Below are 20,537 nucleotides of genomic sequence, written 5' to 3' on the forward strand. Positions count from 1 at the left end.
ATGCCTGATTGGTATGAAAATTTCAGGGCAGATAGATCTTCACCTAATGAACTTTTCCTCTTGTCAAATATGCTCTAAATGCTTTTGTTTCCGAGATATGAGCCAAAAAAGACACTTTACCTAAAGTACTAATTTTAGCCATGTCTGCCATCTTGGATAGTGGGCGGGTCATCAGACACATTTTTTAAACTAGATACCTTACTGATGATTGTGGACAAGTTTGGTTAAATTTTGACTTAATAGTTTAAGAGCAGAAGTTTTTGTAAAAATAAAAAAAAGAAGAAGTAGTATGATTGCCAATGTTCAACTCTCCACAAGAGACCAAAATGACACAGAATTAAACAACTATAGGTCACCTTACTACCTTCAACAATGAGCAAAACCCATACCGCATTGTCAGCTATTAAAGGCCCCGAAATGACATTATAAAACATTTAAAAATGTAAAGATTACAAAAAATTTAAAAAAAAAAAGGTTAAAAATTGATTATAAAAGGCAATAACTCCTCAAGGGGTCAACTGACTATTTTTCGATGTGAGATTCGTTCTAAATGCTTTGATTTCAGAGATATAAGCCAAAATCTACATTTTACCCCATTGTTCTATTTTTAAACATGGCAGCCATCTTGATTGGTTTCCCGGGTCAACAGACACATTGTTTAAACTAGATACCCCAATGATGATTGTGGCTACTTTGGGTGAAATTTGGCCCAGTAGTTTCAGAGGAAATTTTTTATTAAGAGTCAACAACGACAGACGACTGACGACAGAATCCAAGTGATGAGAAAAGCTCACTTGGCCATTCGGCCAGGTGAGCTAAAAATGTAATATAGGTCATATATACACAATTATTATGATTACAGGTACCCAATTAAATTGTGTCACAGGAAATGTGATTAATTAATATTGACAAATGATTGACAGCAAGAAGTTCTTGATTACTTACTCAGAAGATCTATTACTTGAGCATGTTGAGTGCAAATACTTGCATATATATATTTGAATAAACTGTTTTTGACATCAAAACAACATTTATAATATAACATTTATAATGTTATGCATCAACCAATTGAAAGATTTTTTGTTGATGTGAGCTTAATTGTTTTATATGTATTTTCATGATTTATAGCACAAAACTCACCTGGAGTTGTGGTAGTGGAACTTGTGTTCCCATATTCGATTTCTGCAGCCCATTCTTGTAAATCTCGTTCTACAAAAGCAAATTACATAATTGTTTCATATACATGATATACTGACCAAACAAGCTATCAAACTATTTTTCTATTAGTTGTTGGGTCTGTCCATTAAGCCATGACATAAAATGGGACATCCTAGTTAAATTTTAGAATGTGACACAGGTTGAAAAAATAATTGATTCAGAAAGAGGATATAACAAAGCATCCAGAAAAATACAACAGAAGATAGTTTGATAAAATTGATTCTGGACGCCTTCTTTGACCAATCAACATATGTAACATATGTGACATGTCAAATATCTATTTAAAAAACAAATTAGTTATGATAAAATTTGTTTTTTGCTTTTGAGCAATTCACCATACTGTTGAATATTAATCCTCTCAAAAAAATTTGAAGAAATTTTCTTTTTATTTAGGAAATCTGAAATGAGAAAAATTGAACCCCCCCTAATCTTTTTTCACATCCCCCTTTAACTTATTCCAAAACTGATCTCAATTCAAATTACTAATGGAGTTTGCAACAATAACTACTCATCTAAATACATAATAAAATATTAAAATGTAAAAAAAGTGCTTGTTATCACTGAATGGTAAAGATTGTTTTAATTTATCAGTTGGTAGTAAAAGTGAATATACATTTCATATTGTATAAAACAATGATTTAAGTTGATTCAACTACTATTCTGGACAAAGAAAGATAACTCCAATTTCTTGCTATTGCACAATATTGTGCAATTGAAAATTTCTTGCTATTGCGCAATACTGTGCAATTGAAGATTTCTTGCTATTGCTGAATACTGTGCAATTGAAAATTTCTTGCCATTGCACAATACCTAATATAATAATTTTGGATCCTGTTTTGAACCAACTTAAAAACTGGGCCCATAATCAAAAATCTAAGTACATGTTTAGATTCAGCATATCAAAAAAGCCCAAGAATTCAATTTTTGTTAAAATCAAACTTAGTTTAATTTTGGACCCTTTGAACTTTAATGTAGACCAATTTGAAAACGGGACTAAAAATTAAAGAAACTACATACACAGTTAGATTTGGCACATCAAAGAACCCCAATTATTCAATTTTTGATGAAATCAAACAAATAAAATTGAGAATGGAACTGGGGAATGTGCCAAAGAGACAACAACCCGACCATAGAAAAAAAACAACAGCAGAAGGTCACCAACAGGTCTTCAATGTAGCGAGAAATTCCATGTTTTTACGGATGAACAAATACATACCTGTACCCTGCTAAGAGTTTTGATAGATGTTTTTCTGTTTTCATGAATTGATCTGATTAGTTAAGCACTTTTTTCTGATTTTTATAGTTTTTTCTTATATTGTACTGATACACCTCTGTCCAAGGTTGTGGGAGGGTTGGCTACTTCCAAATTATTTAATCTGCTACATTCTGTATCATATATGCCTACCCGTATCCCAAGTCAAGAGCCTGTAGTTCAGTGGTCATTGTTGGTTCATGTCTATTATATCTGTTCTTTGTAAATTACTTTGTTATGAATCATCATGAATTAACCCTTTCAAAAGCATGTTTAGTTTTCTCAAATAAATTCTTTTGTATTTTTCATGTCCAGCCATTTTAAAGGTATAAACTCAGCATGCTCAGTATGGTATGTTTTTTTTCTTATTGTTGAAGGCAGTATGGTTGCCTTTAGTTGCATTATTACATATACTTCACTATTGAACTTAAGTTTTGTCATATGTAATCATATGTTTAACATATCCTTAATTTTATATAAGGAGCTTCATTAATTAACAAAAGTGTGCTATGACTTTTGGTGGGAAAACTAACAATCCTAGTCAATTAAGATTGAAGTCCAGTATACCTGCAACTTGTGAGATATGAACTCACAACCTCAATGTCATTGTTGACAGGCTAGTTTGATTACATAGACCACACTGCCACCAAGGACGTTCACTTTTTTATATCAATAAGGCCGTTAGTTTTCTCGCTTGAATTGTTCTACATTGTCATTTCAGGGCCTTTTATAGCTGACTATGCGGTATGGACTTTGCTCATTGGTGAAGGTCGTACTATGACCTATAGTTGTTAATTTTCTGTGTCATTTTGGTTCTCTTGTGGAGAATTGTCTCATTGGCAATCATACTACATCTTAATTTGAATATTGATCGTTCATTATAGATAGACTATACTGACTTGCTGAGCCAAATCAAGATTTTTAATATCATTCTATTTCACAAAATAACAGTCAGCAGGAAGACACGTCACTCTACCTGAACTTATTATTCTGACTCTGATCCAACTAGTCTTCGCTCTGTGTGCTTATATTTATATATTTATATGTATATATTTAGAGGAGAACAGCAAATATCAATTTAAAAGTCTTCAAACCGAAAACTCAAACATGTGAGACAAACACACTTCCACAAGACCAGAGATGTTATCTGAAATATTTGAAGAAAAATCACTTACCACTATACTGAGCTGATGGATCTTTGTTCCATTTAGGGTCTTTGCCGTCTGAAGTTGTGACGGCTAATACTTTTTTCTTTGCCAGATGATATAACAACTTATTGACGGCTTTTTTGGATTGTCCAAGGCCACATTTTTGTGCTACGTCTTTTGGTTTCAAGTTCATGTTTGGTTCCGCAAATAAAGAAATTATTTTCTTAAGATTTTCTATAATGAAAAGTATTTTTATCAATCATACTTGTTTTAAACTGGAACATAGCTGGCCATTTTAAGTCTATGTTTAGGCTCAAGATTCTATAAGCATCTGACAAATCTCTGTTGTTCTTTAATGTTGTAATTACCACAGTATATAATAGATTTTTCTCATTGTTGAATGTCGTAGAGTTACCTAAAATTACCACATCTCGATATTTTTAAAATGATATCTGGCCTTAAAATTTAAAAATTCTACTTCATGTTCAGCAAACAAAAATATATTCAGTATGGTATCCCTTTCTCCATGTCTTTTTGTTCTATTGTAGTATTGAAAAGAATCAAAAGTATTTCAAATTTTCTAATTTGCAGAACCAAATTTTAAATAAATGCACATTGTTGAAACATTCCGTCCTGCCGATTTGAAATTAAGACCAATTATACCCATCCCTAGATTTTCCATCATCTAGCATGGAAAACTTCATGGAATTCCATGGAATATTTTTCCATGGAATTCCATGGAGTATTGGAACCTATTTTCCATGGAAATCCATGGAAAATAAAAAGAGAAAAAAAAGGAAATAATATTTCCATCTGAAACATTTTCCATGGAATTCCATAGAAATATATTCCAGAGTTTTTTTTCCATGGAATTCCATGGAAATATTTCCATCATTTCCATTTAAAATGAATTGCTCAAATTAACCTTTTGGCTATATACCCTGTTTAACTGTACCTGTAATAATGAAGGTATAAAATTTAGGTGCCATGCTTTTTTCGGTTTGATAAAAAAGGTCTTTTGAGTCTTGCATTGGTCAGTAATAAGCAATAAAACTAAACCATCATTTTAACCTTTAATTCAAATTCATTTGATGTATTATAATAAATACAATAAACAAGCAAAAACTTTCAAAATTTGCACTGCCTTTATAACAAGAAATTAAGGTTATAAATGTCACTTTTTTCAACACCAGGCTTCAGTAGATCCATCTTGAAGAACAGCATTAACCATTTATTTGGAGTTTCAGTTCTTCCTATGATACCTAAAAATAATTTAACTGATATAAATAAAGAGATATATTCTTTAAATAATGTCCTTTATAACACAATAATGGATAACAACTTTAGTCTTTGTCCTAAATATTTTTTTCTTCATAATTATTGTATATAAATGTCTTCATTGGTATTGTCCATATCTTTAGAACTTATTAGTTTTGATCTGCAGTTTGCTGTAAAGATACACTTTTTTTTACTTTTATGAATCTATTTCTCATTGGCAACCAATTTCAACAGATCTTAAATTTTATAACCAAATTACTTCATTAGTGGATTATTAGTTATTATAATACACTATATACCATGTATACAGTTTGTCTTGTCTTAATACCCAATCATAATAATTATAAGTGAAAAATCTACTATAGGTGTTTTCATTATGTTATTATGTTGAACTAAAGGAACTTGCACACATTCAAAATGGTAGAATGTAATTCAGTGTACTTACCACAAGAAATGCTCCTAAATCCAACAGTCAATGCAAGTCATCAGAGAATAAATCTGCACTATTCGATGTCAAGAACTATTTGGAACTATTTAATCTACAGCCAATATAAATTTTACATTTTGTTCAGGAGAGAAGACATCTTTGTTTTTTGCCTGCATATCCATTGCCAGTTCAAATTTTCAATGTGTTGGGGGTTGTATGAGGAGTTATCTGATTTCTTTTAAAAGAGTCCCAATTGAATACTGTTATTTACCTATATCTTGAATATTTTATATATATTTTAATAAAAGATTATCCATTTTTTTTGGTTTATTTACCATTTTTATGTTTTAAGTAATAATAATTGCACTAAAATGTATAAATCCATGTGCTACCCTCATTTGGCCTCACACTGTATGGTCATACCACTTCCTGTTTTCTACACAAAGACTTATGAAAAACAGATGGCATTTCTTTCACTGGCTCACATGTTTAATTCATGATAAAGAATTAATGAATGTAATTTGTGTGTACATTTTTTCCATGACTTTCCATCTCAAAAATATTCTAAGTTAAGATTCTATAATTTTTCCATGTTAAAAATATTCTAAGTCCAGATTCCATCCTCTTTTCAATCTCAAAAATATTCTAAGTCCACTTTCCATCTTCTTTTCCATCTACAAAGTTTTATTAGTCTACTTTCCATCCAAAAAGTATTTTTTCCATGGAATTCCATGGAAAGTTTTCCATCTTATCATGGAAAATGATGGAATAAGTAACACATATAAGTTTTCCATCTATGATGGAATATTTTTTAATGAAATTCCATGGAAATCCATGGAAAAAAACGAAATTTCCATCATTTTCCATCATTTTTTCATGGAAAAAGTTGAACTGCATTGAAAATCTAGGGATGGGCTGAGCTGGACCAGAATCATTAACTCAAAGACTAAGTTTTTTTTATCGACCTTGTTATCAAACATCTATGTTCGTCAATTCCAAGTTATATCAAAGATGATATGGAATTTTTAAATCACATTCCTGCCATAGTTCTGGAAGAAACACTATAAACAAGCTTTAATGTTACAAGTTTATACACAAATATTCCCCATGATCTAGGTCTTACAGCCGTAAAATACTGGATCCAAGAAAAACGGGATGAAATTGACAGTAGATTTGAAACAAACTTCATACTAGAGGCTACCAAAATAGTTCTGGAAGAAAATACATCTTATTTTGACGGAAACAAATACAGACAAATTAAAGGTACAGCCATGGGAACTATTAAGTTGCCCCCACATACGCAAATTTAGTGATGGGATACTTAAGAGCAACAGATGTATCGACAAATATCTGTCCAATTCGATCAAAATTTCTGTAATTATGTCATTAAATTTTGGAAAAGATATTTAGATGACTGCATAATATTTTGGAGCAGATCAGAAAAAGATTTATATAAATTTAAAGATCTAATCAAATCCTTACATCTGTTGATTAAATTCACCATGGAAACCAGTGACACACAACTACCATTTTTGGATATCCTCATCTTAAAATCAGGCAGACATATAACAACGGATATTTATTATAAATCCACAGACAACCATCAATACTTAAATTTTCATTCGTGTCATCCGTCCCATACAAAACGAAATATACCTTACTGTATGGCCAGGCGGATTTGTGCTATAGTATCTGACGATAACATTCGAGAAGTACGTTTGAAGGAATTAAAAGGCTATTTGACACAACAGTTATACCCAGAGGGTCTAATGGAAAGTGGAATTCGAAAATCTAAACTATTGACACTTCAAGAATTACGAACCCTGAAAGTGAAAGACGCGGATGAAAAACACATGACCTGTATTTACCAAACGTTTTTAATACAATTAAATCAAACCTCCCGATTCTACACGAAAGTGAAACTATGAAAAAATTGATACCGGAAGGAAACTTAATCTACAGCCGAAGACAACCTAAAAACTTAAAGAAACACTTAACCAGAGCTCGGTTCGAACCAAAGGTTAATGACTTTGAAAAAAAGTCTTGCGGAGATTCAAGATGCTGTGTTTGCGGTCAAGAAACAAAATATTTAGAAACGGGTAAAATGAAATCATTTAAAGATGGCAAAAAATTTCATGTGAAAGCCTATATGACTTGTAAGACGTTACAAATCTTATTTACTGTGTCACATGTCCTGGTTGTCACGAAAATTATACTGGACAGACCGGGAATAGCCTCTGTGAACGGGTGCAAGTTCACAAAGAACAAATAAAACACCCACAATACAGAAATTAGCCAATTAGTGCCCATCTTGACACTTGTGGTTAAAAGCATTTTCAAATAATGCTTATTTTTAAATGTAGACGGGATGAAGCATATAGAAAAGAGATGGAACATTATTTCATAACGTTACGTTCCGATCGAAATTAAATCCAGATAACTTTTAATAATGAACAATGGCGGAATGTCATAAACCTCCTTAACGACATCGCCTATAGCGACACTACATCAGTTATCCTAAAGAGTCCAAATGGAAGGATGAAATCGATAGAATGGAACTGTTAACTTTTTACTTATTTTATTATTTAATTCAATGAATATATATATATCTGCACATGTGAAAATTATTTTTTACGCCTATATATATATATATATATATATATATATATATATATATATATATATATACGAGTCTAAATTGAAAACTACGTTCAAACCTATGATTGCGTTGGATAAAATGCGCAATTTTTATACGTGTGCATGTAAAACAAATTTCGTTATAGAAGGTTCTAAATACAGCACAAACAACATTTTCCAAAAGATCAAAAAAGTGAAGAAGTATATTTAAACAAAACGCATTTGACTAACAGGTAGAACAACTGATGTTCTTTAACCCTGCTGGCTGCCATTGGCGATTGCCAAATAAAATTGATCACAAGATGTAACAAAATGGATCTTAATATAAATTTAATACGATGTTATGCCACAAACATAAGGTGTTAATATTTTTTTGTACACCAGATCCAGATATATATATATATATATATATCAATGTATTATATATATATATGTAGGACTCTAAAGTGCGATGGGGACGCTAAAGTGCGATGGTCACGCTAAAGTACAATGGTATACGCTAAAATGCGATGTTGTGGCAGGCTAAAGTGAGTTTTTCCGCGAAAGTGTGGACGTTTGCCTTATGACGCTTCAAGCTGTTTGAACAAACAAAAATTGACATGCCGGTAAACGAGAATATTTGTGGAGATGAAGAGTTTTTACAAGACAAGAAAAGAGATACAAATGAAATAAAACATTTTTAGTCGGTGATATAGAAGACTTTGTATGCGGAGGAGTTTTTCCAACAAAATCACCCACAGTACAAAACTTTTGAACTCGCTGTGTCGGCACGGACAAACGTTTTTTCTGTCAGGATAGTGGATAAAGGGACTTCTCATCAACATAGAAAACTGACGACAGTAAGGGGAAAGTGCATTACGTAAAAGAGAGCGAAAAAGTCAGAATACACCAAGTGTCAAAGTATTTCAATTCGTCCAAATTTGATTTAGAAACTCCTTCTATGTTTTTAATCCAATGTCATTAACTTGCTTGAAATAAAAGCTACTTTTTAACTTTCTAATTGAGTTATTCTACAACCTGAATATTTATGTACAATATGTATTGTCATGTCTGTGAAAGAGATGGATATTCGTCAACAAGTTAGTGACATACCAAGCAGTTGTATAGTATCATCATATGATTGCCGAAGAGACAAGTTTCGATCTAAGACTGGAACTTATAGTTTATCGTATTGCTAACCCAGCAGTTTTATGACTAAAAGTTATCAGAATGACCATTGCAAAACAATTGATACGAGAAAAATAACAGAGTCAATGAAAAAATTATTCACCAAACACAAAATGTTAATGATGTGCGCACTTAATAACTTATGACCTAAGGCGTGGAGTATCGGCTCTAGTCAAATAGCTAGTTATATAAACCACGCACTAACTAGTGTACAACAATTCAAAAGAGAAAAACAACGATATGATTTATAAACAATATACAACCAGATGCTCAGCAGGGCACAGCTTTATACTACCGCAGAGGTTGAACCCTGAACGGTTTGGGCAAGTATGGACACAACATTCAAGCTGGATTCAGCTCTAAATTTGGATTGTGATTAAATAGTTGACACAGCATAGGTTTCTGACACAGAATGAACTTAAATTTTTTTTTGCCTTTGAGCAATTCACTATTCTGTTGAATATTAATCCTCTCAAAAAAATGTTTGAAGAAATTTTCTTTTTATTCATGAAATCTGAAATGAGAAATTTTCACATCCCCCTTTCCCTTATTCCAAAACTGATCTCAATTCAAATTTCTAATGGAGTTTACTCATTTAAATACATCATAAAATATTAAAATGTAAAAAAAGTGCTTGTTATCACTGAATGGTAAAGGTTGTTTTAATTTATCATTTGGTAGTAAAAGTGAATATACATTGTACAGTCAGAGCTCAGACATAAACAAGTCGATTTCTGCTTTTGACTTAAAGAAGTCAAAACATGTATTTATTATAAAAATGTGTTTTCAATTCTAGACTTATCTAAGTCAGAAAATGACAGACTTGTTTAGGTCTATTCATGTTGATGAAAAAACTTAATTTCACTTGGTGGCCAAAGTACACCACCTATGACAGCAAAACCCTGTCTGAGAGTTCACAAGAACTTTAGCTATCTATAATTAATCATCTAATTGAATATCCTTACTAAACACAGGTGTTTTACCTCATTAAGTGTGGTTCCAGGTGGTTGCATTGTATGGTTAATAAACATTATCTCCGATTTTTTAGACTCTTATTCATATTTTTCTTTAGAAGACAAAGCATTGTCTTTCAGTGTTGTCATAATTTGATTTAGATGCATGACCTTTTAATAAATATGCGTGGGTCTTGAAGTTAACCAATTTTGATAACTTATCGACTTGTAGGAGTCGATATTTGCAACTTTTTGATTCTGGTCAATTATTTCTTGCTTAACAATATTTGACTTATTAAAGTCGTATTTTGTCTTGCATTAAAGGGAGACAAATCCTAAAAGTTACAAATATAGACCTCTATGAGTCAAAAGCAGATTCAGACTTATTTATGTCTGAGCTCTGACTGTTGTATATTGTGTAAAACAATGATTTAAGTTGATTCAACTACTATTCTGGACAAAAAAAGATAACTCCAATTGAAAATTTCTTGCTATTGCATATAATGTGCAATTAGATATTTCTTGCAATTGCGCAATAAATATAAATAACTGTGCAATTGAAAATACTTGCTATTGCACAATACTGTGTAATTGAAGATTTCTTGCTATTGCGCAATACTGTGCAATTGAAAATTTCTTGCTATTGCACAATACTGTGCAATTGAAGATTTATTGCTATTGCTGAATACTGTGCAATTGAAAATTTCTTGCTATTAAACAATACTTTTATACAAACGTTTGAAAGCGTGTTTGTCAGAGATAAGCGATTGGATGACTTCAAATATGCTGAAACTGAATCAGGACAAAACAGAGCTCATCGTCTTTGCTCCAAAACATAGTCAAACAGTTATCTAAGTATGAGCTACCCTTTGATGGCACTATTTTAAGTGATGCGAACTGTGTTAGGAATCTGGGAGTGTTCTTTGATAAGACCTTGAGTATGGAACAGCAGGTAACAGCCGTCTCAAAATCATGTTATCACCAGATTCGAACTATAGGAAACATTAGATTGTATATCACAGAAAGTGCGTGTAAGACACTAGTCTGCTCTCTTGTCACCTCCAGATTAGACTAGGGGAACGCTTTGCTATATAATATTAACTCTTCCACTATAGCAAGACTGCAACGTGTTCAAAACACAGCAGCTAGACTTATCACAAGAAAACGGAAGTTTGACTCTATAACACCTGTTCTAATGCAGCTACATTGGCTCCCCGTGCAATACCGATCACATTTTAAACTTTTACTTTATGTTTTTAAGGCATTACACAATAAAGCACCTAAATATTTGGAAGAACTGATTGTACCATACGCTCCTTTTAGAACACTTCGGTCAGAAAATGAAGGACTCATAACAAAACCAAGAGATGTCCGCACTAAAATATACGATGAAAGACGATTCGACCGAGCTGGAGCTACATTGTGGAATGACCTACCAATTCATTTACAGAAAAAACAATCGCTTCCTCGTTTTAAAAAAGCTTTGAAGACACATATTTTTAGACTGGCGTTCTGTGATGTGTAAGAACTGTGATATTTATTTATTATTCTAAAAGTTTAAGTGATAGGGCCTTTTAATTTTTACTTTATTTAAATTTTTAGTTTTAAAGATTTTATTTAAGAGACAGTTTTGTTTATTTTTTCTGTGTGTTTTACTGGTTAAATTTCTACCTTATATTTTCTCTTAGCTAAGTGAATTAATCCTTTTATGCAAACTTTTATAGATTTTACTTGTGTATCTACCGCAGGGAATGTAAATACTTATAATGTTCATCATTATTTTATTTAATTTTTGATTGACTGTTATATTTAATATGTTTTTTTGGTATTCATTGTGATATATATTTCCCCTTTCAATGCTCTTAATTTACATCATTATTCTATTTAATTTTTGTTTTATTCTTATGTTCATATATATATATAATTGCTATTATTGTATGCATTGTGATATATATTTTCCTTCAATAAGGGCTTAGAGTATTATGTTAATTAGATAGGCGCTATAAAAAAGCTATGCAATAAATAAAATAAATAAATACTTAATATAATAATTTTGGACCCTGATTTGGACCAACTTGAAAACTGGGCCAATAATCAAAAATCTAAGTACATGTTTAGATTCAGCATATAAAAGAAGCCCAAGGATTCAATTTTTGTTAAAATCAAACTAAGTTTAATTTTGGACCCTTTGGACCTTAAAATAGACCAATTTGAAAACTGGACCAAAAATTAAGAATCTAAATACACAGTTAGATTCGGCATATCAAAGAACCCCAATTAATCAATTTTTGATGAAATCAAACAAAGTTTAATTTTGGACCTGTTGGATCCCTTATTCCTAAACTGTTGGGCCAAAACTCCCAAAATCAATCCAAACCTTCCTTTTATGGTCATAAACCTTGTGTTTAAATGTGATAGATTTCTATTTCCTTATACTAAAGTTATGGTGCGAAAACCAAGAAAAATGCTTATTTGGGCCCCTTTTTGGCCCCATAATTCCTAAACTGTTGGGACCTCAACTCCCAAAATCAATCCCAACCTTCCTTTTGTGGTCATAAACCTTGTGTTTAAATTTCATTGATTTCTATGTACTTATACTAAAGTTATAGTGCGAAAACCAAATGTCTTAGGACGACGACGACGATGACGCTGACGCCAACGTGATACCAATATACGACCAAAAAATTTTCAATTTTTGCGGTCATATAAAAACAAAAGACATTGCCTGAACACCATTGCACTTTAGCGTGTTAACCAACGTCCTTTAGCGTGTCATATACCATCACACTTTAGCGTGTCATACCATCGCATTTTAAAAACAAACAATCATCGCACTTTAGCGTCTCACTCCATCGCACTTTAGCGTAGACAATCGCATTTTAGCGTGACCATCGTACTTTAGAGTACCATCGCACTTTAGAGTCCTACATATATACTTGTTGTATATGTTCCATTTATCATGAAAAAGCCACATTTATAAGCTCAGACTTAATGTGTTCTTTAAACGGTTTGTTTTATTTTGTATTACCAGAAACTGTGTTCATATGTTTCGAGTAATAATGCAAACTAAATGTGTTCGATACTTTAGCGTGTCATCTGATTGTATTTAAAAAACAAACAACCATCGCACTTTAGCATCTGACACCATCACACTTTAGCGTGACCATCATACTTTAGAGTACCATCACACTTTAGAGTACTACATATATATATCATATAATATCAGTTCAAATCATCATGATCATCGATTAAACACAATCAAAGACGGTGGTAAAGGGTATTTTCGTGCAACATGTTTTGCCATTTTTATTTCACATGCAGCCTGAAAAGATTCGTTATTCACTGTGTTTCATGAAATCAGAAAAAAGATCAACATGCAAGAAATATTTAATTGTTCATTCATCGTGAAAAGGCAATTTCATTTAGTGTTCTTCTCTGCAGCTACCCCTCTTTAGGCCCCTCATCAAACTATGGTTCATTTAGGAAAAAAGGAAAACTATTGTTTCCATCAAGAAATACCAATAATTAGATATTCATCATTTTGTTATTGAAAATTGTTGTAAAATATCAACCAATTGACAAACAATGTTTAGCTGTTTTCAACTAAACTGTTTTCAGTTGGGGGAAAAAATTTCATCCTGTGACAAATTATATTGACAGTATTCATATAATTAACATGATCAACTTTGATGGCTTGCCTCAGTTGACAATGTTTTCTCAGTCTGCTCTATCACCCTCTCAGGTATGTGTTATTCATATAGTATCAAAATACAGTAAATCTGATAAAATGTACATACTCAGTTACAGTCTACTGTTGACCTTAATAACACCAAAAGAATTATTTTGTCTCAACTTTAATGCTTCTTTAACTTGACTGAGACCTACCTAGTGTAGGTTTTAACCTTGGATCAATTTCTGTATGTTGATGAAAATTAACAGGTGCTGAAGTTTCTAGGTTAATATCACCAGCAGCTGAAAAAAAAAATCAACAAATACTGTAAATTAAAAATAATAGCTGAATAGTGTGCATTTGTGCGGTATGGGCTTTGCTATGAATTGTTGAAGGCCGTATGGTGACCTATAGTTGTTAATGTTTGTGTCATATTGGTCTTTTGTGGATAGTTGTCTCATTGGTAATCATACCACATCATCTTTTTTTATATTTATTATTGCGATTTTTGAAGAACAGACAAAAAGTGAGAAAAATTATTGCAATTTTAGGTGAATCTGCATACAGATATATATATATATAATAGATATCATAATGCCAGTTCTTATTATTGAGATACTCACATAATTTAAAATAAAAACTTAACAATGATTTTTGAATTTACAGTACGCAATTTTGGTCTTGCAAAGCATACATCTGCACATAATTCAAAGTATAAGTAAACAGGAAGTAGGAGACTGATAGATCTGAAAGTGCAATCAGGTGTCATGGTCGTCACAACCCACTACTGTCAAGCTGCTAACAAAGGATGAAGTCATTCTGTTAAGTATTTTCTGAGAGAAAAGCCTGACAAATGTATTTATTAAATATGTAAGCCAAAAGGACAGTTACCATGGTGAGTTGCAGGTGTCAATCAGGGTAATGATTTTCATGATTTTTGGCAGGTCTCAAAATATTTCAACTTAACAAACAAAATGTCAACAGTTATTATACGGTACTGACTCCAGAATAAGTTTGCAGCAGGTGACATTTATTATAATTAACTGTCAATTAAAACGGAGCAAATAAATATAGATACATTATTGTGTTTCACCCTCAATGTTGGGATTGAAAAATTAATTACACAATTAAAATCAGAATTTCGAAATAACATATAAATTGAAAGAAAGAGAGTCAGCTATACTTCAGAAAAAGTTTTACATGTATGAAATATGTATTATCATGATTATTCAGAATTAAGTTTTCTTTTTAAGGTTTGAACTATCTCCCCTGATGCTTATTCATCATTTAACAATGTTTAACCAAACAATCTCATAAACAAAGCAACAAAATCTACAGAGTAAAAATGTTATGTAACTGTGCAAGCCTTATAGAATTACTCCTTTCATCATGTTCATGCCTTTTGAGAAATACAATTATTAATGCATAGCCATTGCTTTCGATGTAAAATTCTGAAATTTCAAGCACTCATAGCTCATTTGTCTTACATTAAGTTCAAGTAAAGTGAGACATTTTTTGTCAAAACTATACCTTATTAATGACTTGTGCTGAAATATTAAACATATCTTTAAATAAAATAAGAAGATGTTGTATGATTGCCAATGAGAAATTCTCCATCAGAGACCAAATAACATAGAAGTTGCAATTACAGATCACCATATTATGGCATATATACGTTTTTATGCATGTACTAAAGCACATTTTTTCATGGAAGTTTGGTAGTATAAAAATAGGTACTTCTAACATGAGTAACATGTAAAATATGTCCTACTATCTGAATTTCATTTCTACTTCTTTTTAAAGAAACCTTGTATCATTATGTTCTTTCTGACCAGGGCATTAATCAGATATTCTGTAATTTGATGTTTATAAATAGGCAGTATTTTTATAATAACAGACACATGATGTTTTCTTTTGTTCATTCAATTATAAATACTTTTATGAATGTTTAAGACTTCTGTGTCTATTCAAGACAGACAAATTGTGTTTAATAAATCAATGTGCAAAACTATGCAGTTCAAAGCAATTCATGAAAAACAACGAAGGGAAAAAACTCCATAACTTTTCCCTAGGCACAAATAGATGAATAATATTTTTAAAGTAACTCACTTTCATGCCTTTGCTGTCTGTAAATAACTTACAAATTGTTTGTGTGTTTGGTCCAGTCTGGTGAACCCTGGATGACTGATCATCTCCCTGCAAGACTGTTTGTGTCATCATACAGCCACGACTGGAACCACCTGTAGCACCAGATGCTGAGGTGTCTGAAAAACTGTCAAAGGATGAGTCAGGTGAGGACATTGATTCTGAATTATTCATAGATCTGTTTGGTGTAGAAGATGTCAAACTTGGTGCCAAACTTGATTGTAAAGAGTGTTCTCCACTGGCTGGCGGTGTTGTCTTAGGACTGGTCTGTTCAGAATTAGATCTTATAGGTTCAAAAGAATCCTGTCCATTGGTTAAGGATGCTGCCTTTATATTGGTGTCTTTAGCAGGTCTTTTAGAAATTGTCCTTTTAGCAGGTGGTGGTAGGCCTGAAAACCAAGAACAGTCAGCTAGGCATAGTAAACACTTTTATGTTTTTTTCCTGTTTTTTTCCCCAAGAACACAGACAAGTAAAAACTACTGTGAGTGTCATAGTAGTTTTCCCAATTACAAAGACATAATAGATGCCAACCCAACTTTTGACACAATCAGTAACAAACTATCAAATTTTCCGTAATTTTTTTCAGTTTTCAGTAATCATTCATAAGACGATCGGTTGATAACTGCCAAGAAACCGAAAGCATTACATTGGCGTTTTCTTAATACCGGACCAGGTCGGAAAAGCAATGATAACCAGGTGCTCCGCAGGGCGCAGCTTTATACGACCGCAGAGGTCGAACCCTGAACAGTTGGGGCAAGTATGGACAAAACATTCAAGCATGATACAGCTCTGAATTTGGATTGTGATCAAATTTTTGACATTACATGTTTTTTTTTACACAAAACAAATGCCAAGATTTTACAAATCAATTAAAGATTTCTTCTTCAAACTTTTTAAATCTAAAATTAAATAGTTGACACAGCATAGGTTTCTGACACAGAATGAATGTGGTCTAATGAACTTAAAAGGTTTTTTTTGCCTTTGAGCAAATCACTATGCTGTTGAATATTAATCCTCTCAAAAAAATGTTTGAAGAAATTTTCTTTTTATTTATGAAATCTGAAATGAGAAAAATTTAAACCCCCTCCCCCCTTTTTTTCACATCCCCGTTTCCCTTTTTCAAAACTGATATCAATTCAAATTTCTAATGGAGTTTGCAACAATAACTACTCATTTAAATACATCATAAAATATTAAGATGTAAAAAAACTGCTTGTTATCACTGAATGGTAAAGATTATTTAAATTTATCAGTTGGTAGTAAAAAGTGTATATACATTGTATATTGTATATAACAAAGATTTAAGTTGATTCTGGACAAAGAAAGATAACTCCAATTAAAAAAAATTCTTGCTATTGCAATAGGATATTTCTTGCTTACTATTCTGGACAAAGAAAGATAACTCTAATTAAAAAAAAATTTGCTATTTCACAATATTGTGCAATTAGATATTTCTTGCCATTGCACAATACTGTGCAATTGAAAAGACTTGCTATTGCACAATACTTAATATAATAATTTTAGATCCTGATTTGGACCAACTTGAAAACTGGGCCCATAATCAAAAATCTAAGTACATGTTTAGATTCAGCATATCAAAGAGGCCCAAGAATTCAATTTTTGTTAAAATCAAACTTAGTTTAATTTTGGACCCTTTGGACTTTAATGTAGAATTTGAAATTTGAAAACAGGACCAAAAATGAAGAATCTACATACACAGTTAGATTTGGCATATCAAAGAACCCCAAGGATTCAATTTTTGATGAAATCAAACAAAGTTTAATTTTGGACCCTTTGGACCTTAATGTAGACCAGTTTGAAAACTGGACCAAAAAACTTCAATAATCAAGAATCTAAGTACATTTTTAGATTCAACATATCAAAGAACCCAACCGATTCATTTTTTGTCAAAATCAAACTAAGTTTAATTTTGGACCCTTTGGACCTTAATGTAGACCAATTTGAAAACGGGACCAAAAGTTGAGAATCTACATATACAGTTAGATTCGGCATATCAAAGAACCCCAATTATTCAATTTTGATGAAATCAAACAAAGTTTAATTTTGGACCCTTTGGGCCCCTTTTTCCTAAACTGTTGGGACCAAAACTCCCAAAATCAATACCAACCTTCCTTTATGGTCATAAGCCTTGTGTTTAAATTTCATAGATTTGTATTTACTTATACTAACATTATAGTGCGAAAACCAAGAAAAATGCTTATTTGGGTCCCTTTTTGGCCCCTAATTCCTAAACTGTTGGGTCCTAAACTCCCAAAATCAATACCAACCTTCCTTTTGTGGTCATAAACATTATGTTTAAATTTCATAGATTTCTATTTACTTAACCTAAGGTTATTGTGCAAAAACCAAGAAAAATGCTTATTTGGGCCCTTTATTGGCCCCTTATTCCTAAACTATTGAAACCAAAACTCCCAAAATCAATCCCAATCTTTCTTTTGTGGTCATAAACCTTGTGTCAAAATTTCATAGATTTCTATTAACTTAAACTAAAGTTATGGTGCGAAAACCAAGAAAATGCTTATTTGGGCCCTTTTTGGCCCCTTATTCCTAAAATGTTGGGACCAAAACTCCCAAAATCAATACCAACCTTCCTTTTATGGTCATAAACCTTGTGTTAAAATTTCATAGATTTCTATTCACTTTTACTAAAGTTAGAGTGCGAAAACTAAAAGTATTCGGACGCTGGACGACGACGACAACGTGATAGCAATATACGACGAAAATTTTTTTCAAAATTTGCGGTCGTATAAAAATTTAACAGTGATGGCTGGGAATCCGTAACTATTGGACTTTGACCGTAGTAGCGCAGTTTTGATCACAAAAATCAGAAAAATTACCGAAAAATCGTTGGCATCTATGCAATTTAATGAATCTCATTTATAAAAATATTCCCAGTCTCTGACATTTAAATTAAGTATTGTAATTCTACATTTGTATGTTACTGTGGATTCATTATTATTCATGGGATACCAATTTTGTTGGTAGAGGCGAACCATGAAATAAAATGTTCAACAAATGACAAGTTGTATGTAGGTTTGTATGCAGACTTTTGCAAAACCATGAAATTAAATATCTCTGGGGTAACTTGTTTTTTTAAAAAAATGAAAAAGTGACACCCCCATGACCCTTGAACATTGTTGAATGATAAATGTGTAAAACAAAAGATATATTTTATGTGATATCATGTTCATTAGATTTTCTTTTTTGAGTTCAACCAAATTGTACATCTTAAGTCCTTTTCATTCTAACTTCATAAAACCAAATAAATGGCATAACTTACCATACATGTACAGTAAATAATTACATCACTAATAACTATGTAATATTTACTTTCTATGCCTAAAGATGACTTTGGAACTGTGCTGTCATTGGTACTTTGTAAACTTGTGTTTTCCATTCCTGCACACAAATCTGTGAGAAAAAAATATCTTTATATTTTACTGTATTATGTAAATTCAAAATGTTTTATAGTTAAGTGGAATAATCTCTCTGCATTGAAGACCCATTGGTGGCATTAAGCTGTTGTCTGCTTTTTGGTCGTTTTTTTGTCTCCATTTACATTCTTAATTCATTGTAATTCTATTAGATTCTCAAAAGATTTACTGTATTGAGACTTAGTTTTACAGTTGGTCACAACTTGGTGGAAGAAGTTAGATTGCCCTGTGAGAGTGTCTAACCTTCAGCAGGAAAACTGTCAATCAGAGTTAAATAAGATTAAAGTCTAGCACAACAAACTAAAACTTAAGTGTTGACAGGCTAGTTTTACAGTAGATACACTATTTAGAGTGTTTGGCTGCTAAGTCCCCTTTGCAAATAATGATATTCATGATATTTTGTTAGTAAATCTTATCATCGCGATCATGCTTATTCAAAATCTTATTATCAATTTTTTTTTGTCATGTCAATACTGTTGTATAAATTTCTTTATTACCATTTAAGGATGAGTCTGACGGAATTGTATCTTCTGAAAAGTCTCCACTATGTATCTCTGAATCTAACTGCCATACAGTTTCTTGAGCACCAGTCTTACATATAGACCCATTTTTCTCCATCAACACCAGACATTGTCTAACTTCTACTGCCAACACATCCAGTTTTACTAATCTATGTAGTAGGTCTGTTTCTCGTAGCGGTCCTTCTATTAATTCAGTGTATATAAGCCCACAATAATAGTCTACAATTCAAAATATAATTTGAATAATAAAAGCATAAGCATGATCATTGATGATTAATAATTAGAAAAAAAGAGCAAAGGATTCCTGTTTCCTAATCGTTAATATTTTACATCTAGCATTTTCTGTTTTCAATTTTTAGTTTAAATGTACTATTGAGATTATCATGGTTATTAGGGTTCCTCATTTTTCTTTGGACAAAGAATCGTCATGATGGTAAACTCAATAAAAAAATACCAATATGTCCATTTTTCTTGGTAGACAAAAATTCTATTATGAATACTTGGATGTATGGATGTAACTATCTTGACTATTCATTATTACTATCATGACTATTGCTCACTCTTGTTTTTTTATGTGGTGTTTTGTAAACTGTTGTTTGTATTTTCATTGTTTTTTCTTCAATTAACGATGTACAAAAATGTATGAGCTTAATAATGTTGATTGA

The 20,537-nt window shown here is 31.8% G+C and overlaps 1 protein-coding gene across 1 annotated transcript in view; it reads right to left on the reverse strand.

Annotated features, from left to right (window-relative positions):
- LOC139526917 (uncharacterized) overlaps nt 1-20,537 on the reverse strand; it is a 33,448-nt gene that overhangs the window by 7,449 nt on the left and 5,462 nt on the right. Inside the window, exons 2-7 of the mRNA XM_071322076.1 lie at nt 19,849-20,091; nt 19,248-19,328; nt 15,892-16,284; nt 13,966-14,052; nt 3,646-3,852; nt 1,141-1,209 (exon numbers count right to left, since the gene is read on the reverse strand). Of these exons, the coding sequence (XP_071178177.1) occupies nt 1,141-1,209; nt 3,646-3,852; nt 13,966-14,052; nt 15,892-16,284; nt 19,248-19,328; nt 19,849-20,091 (1,080 nt within the window). The remainder of the gene's footprint in view (nt 1-1,140; nt 1,210-3,645; nt 3,853-13,965; nt 14,053-15,891; nt 16,285-19,247; nt 19,329-19,848; nt 20,092-20,537) is intronic.

The sequence above is a fragment of the Mytilus edulis genome, chromosome 6 (genome assembly GCF_963676685.1).
Source record: "Mytilus edulis chromosome 6, xbMytEdul2.2, whole genome shotgun sequence".
In the NCBI taxonomy this organism is placed as follows: domain Eukaryota; kingdom Metazoa; phylum Mollusca; class Bivalvia; order Mytilida; family Mytilidae; genus Mytilus; species Mytilus edulis.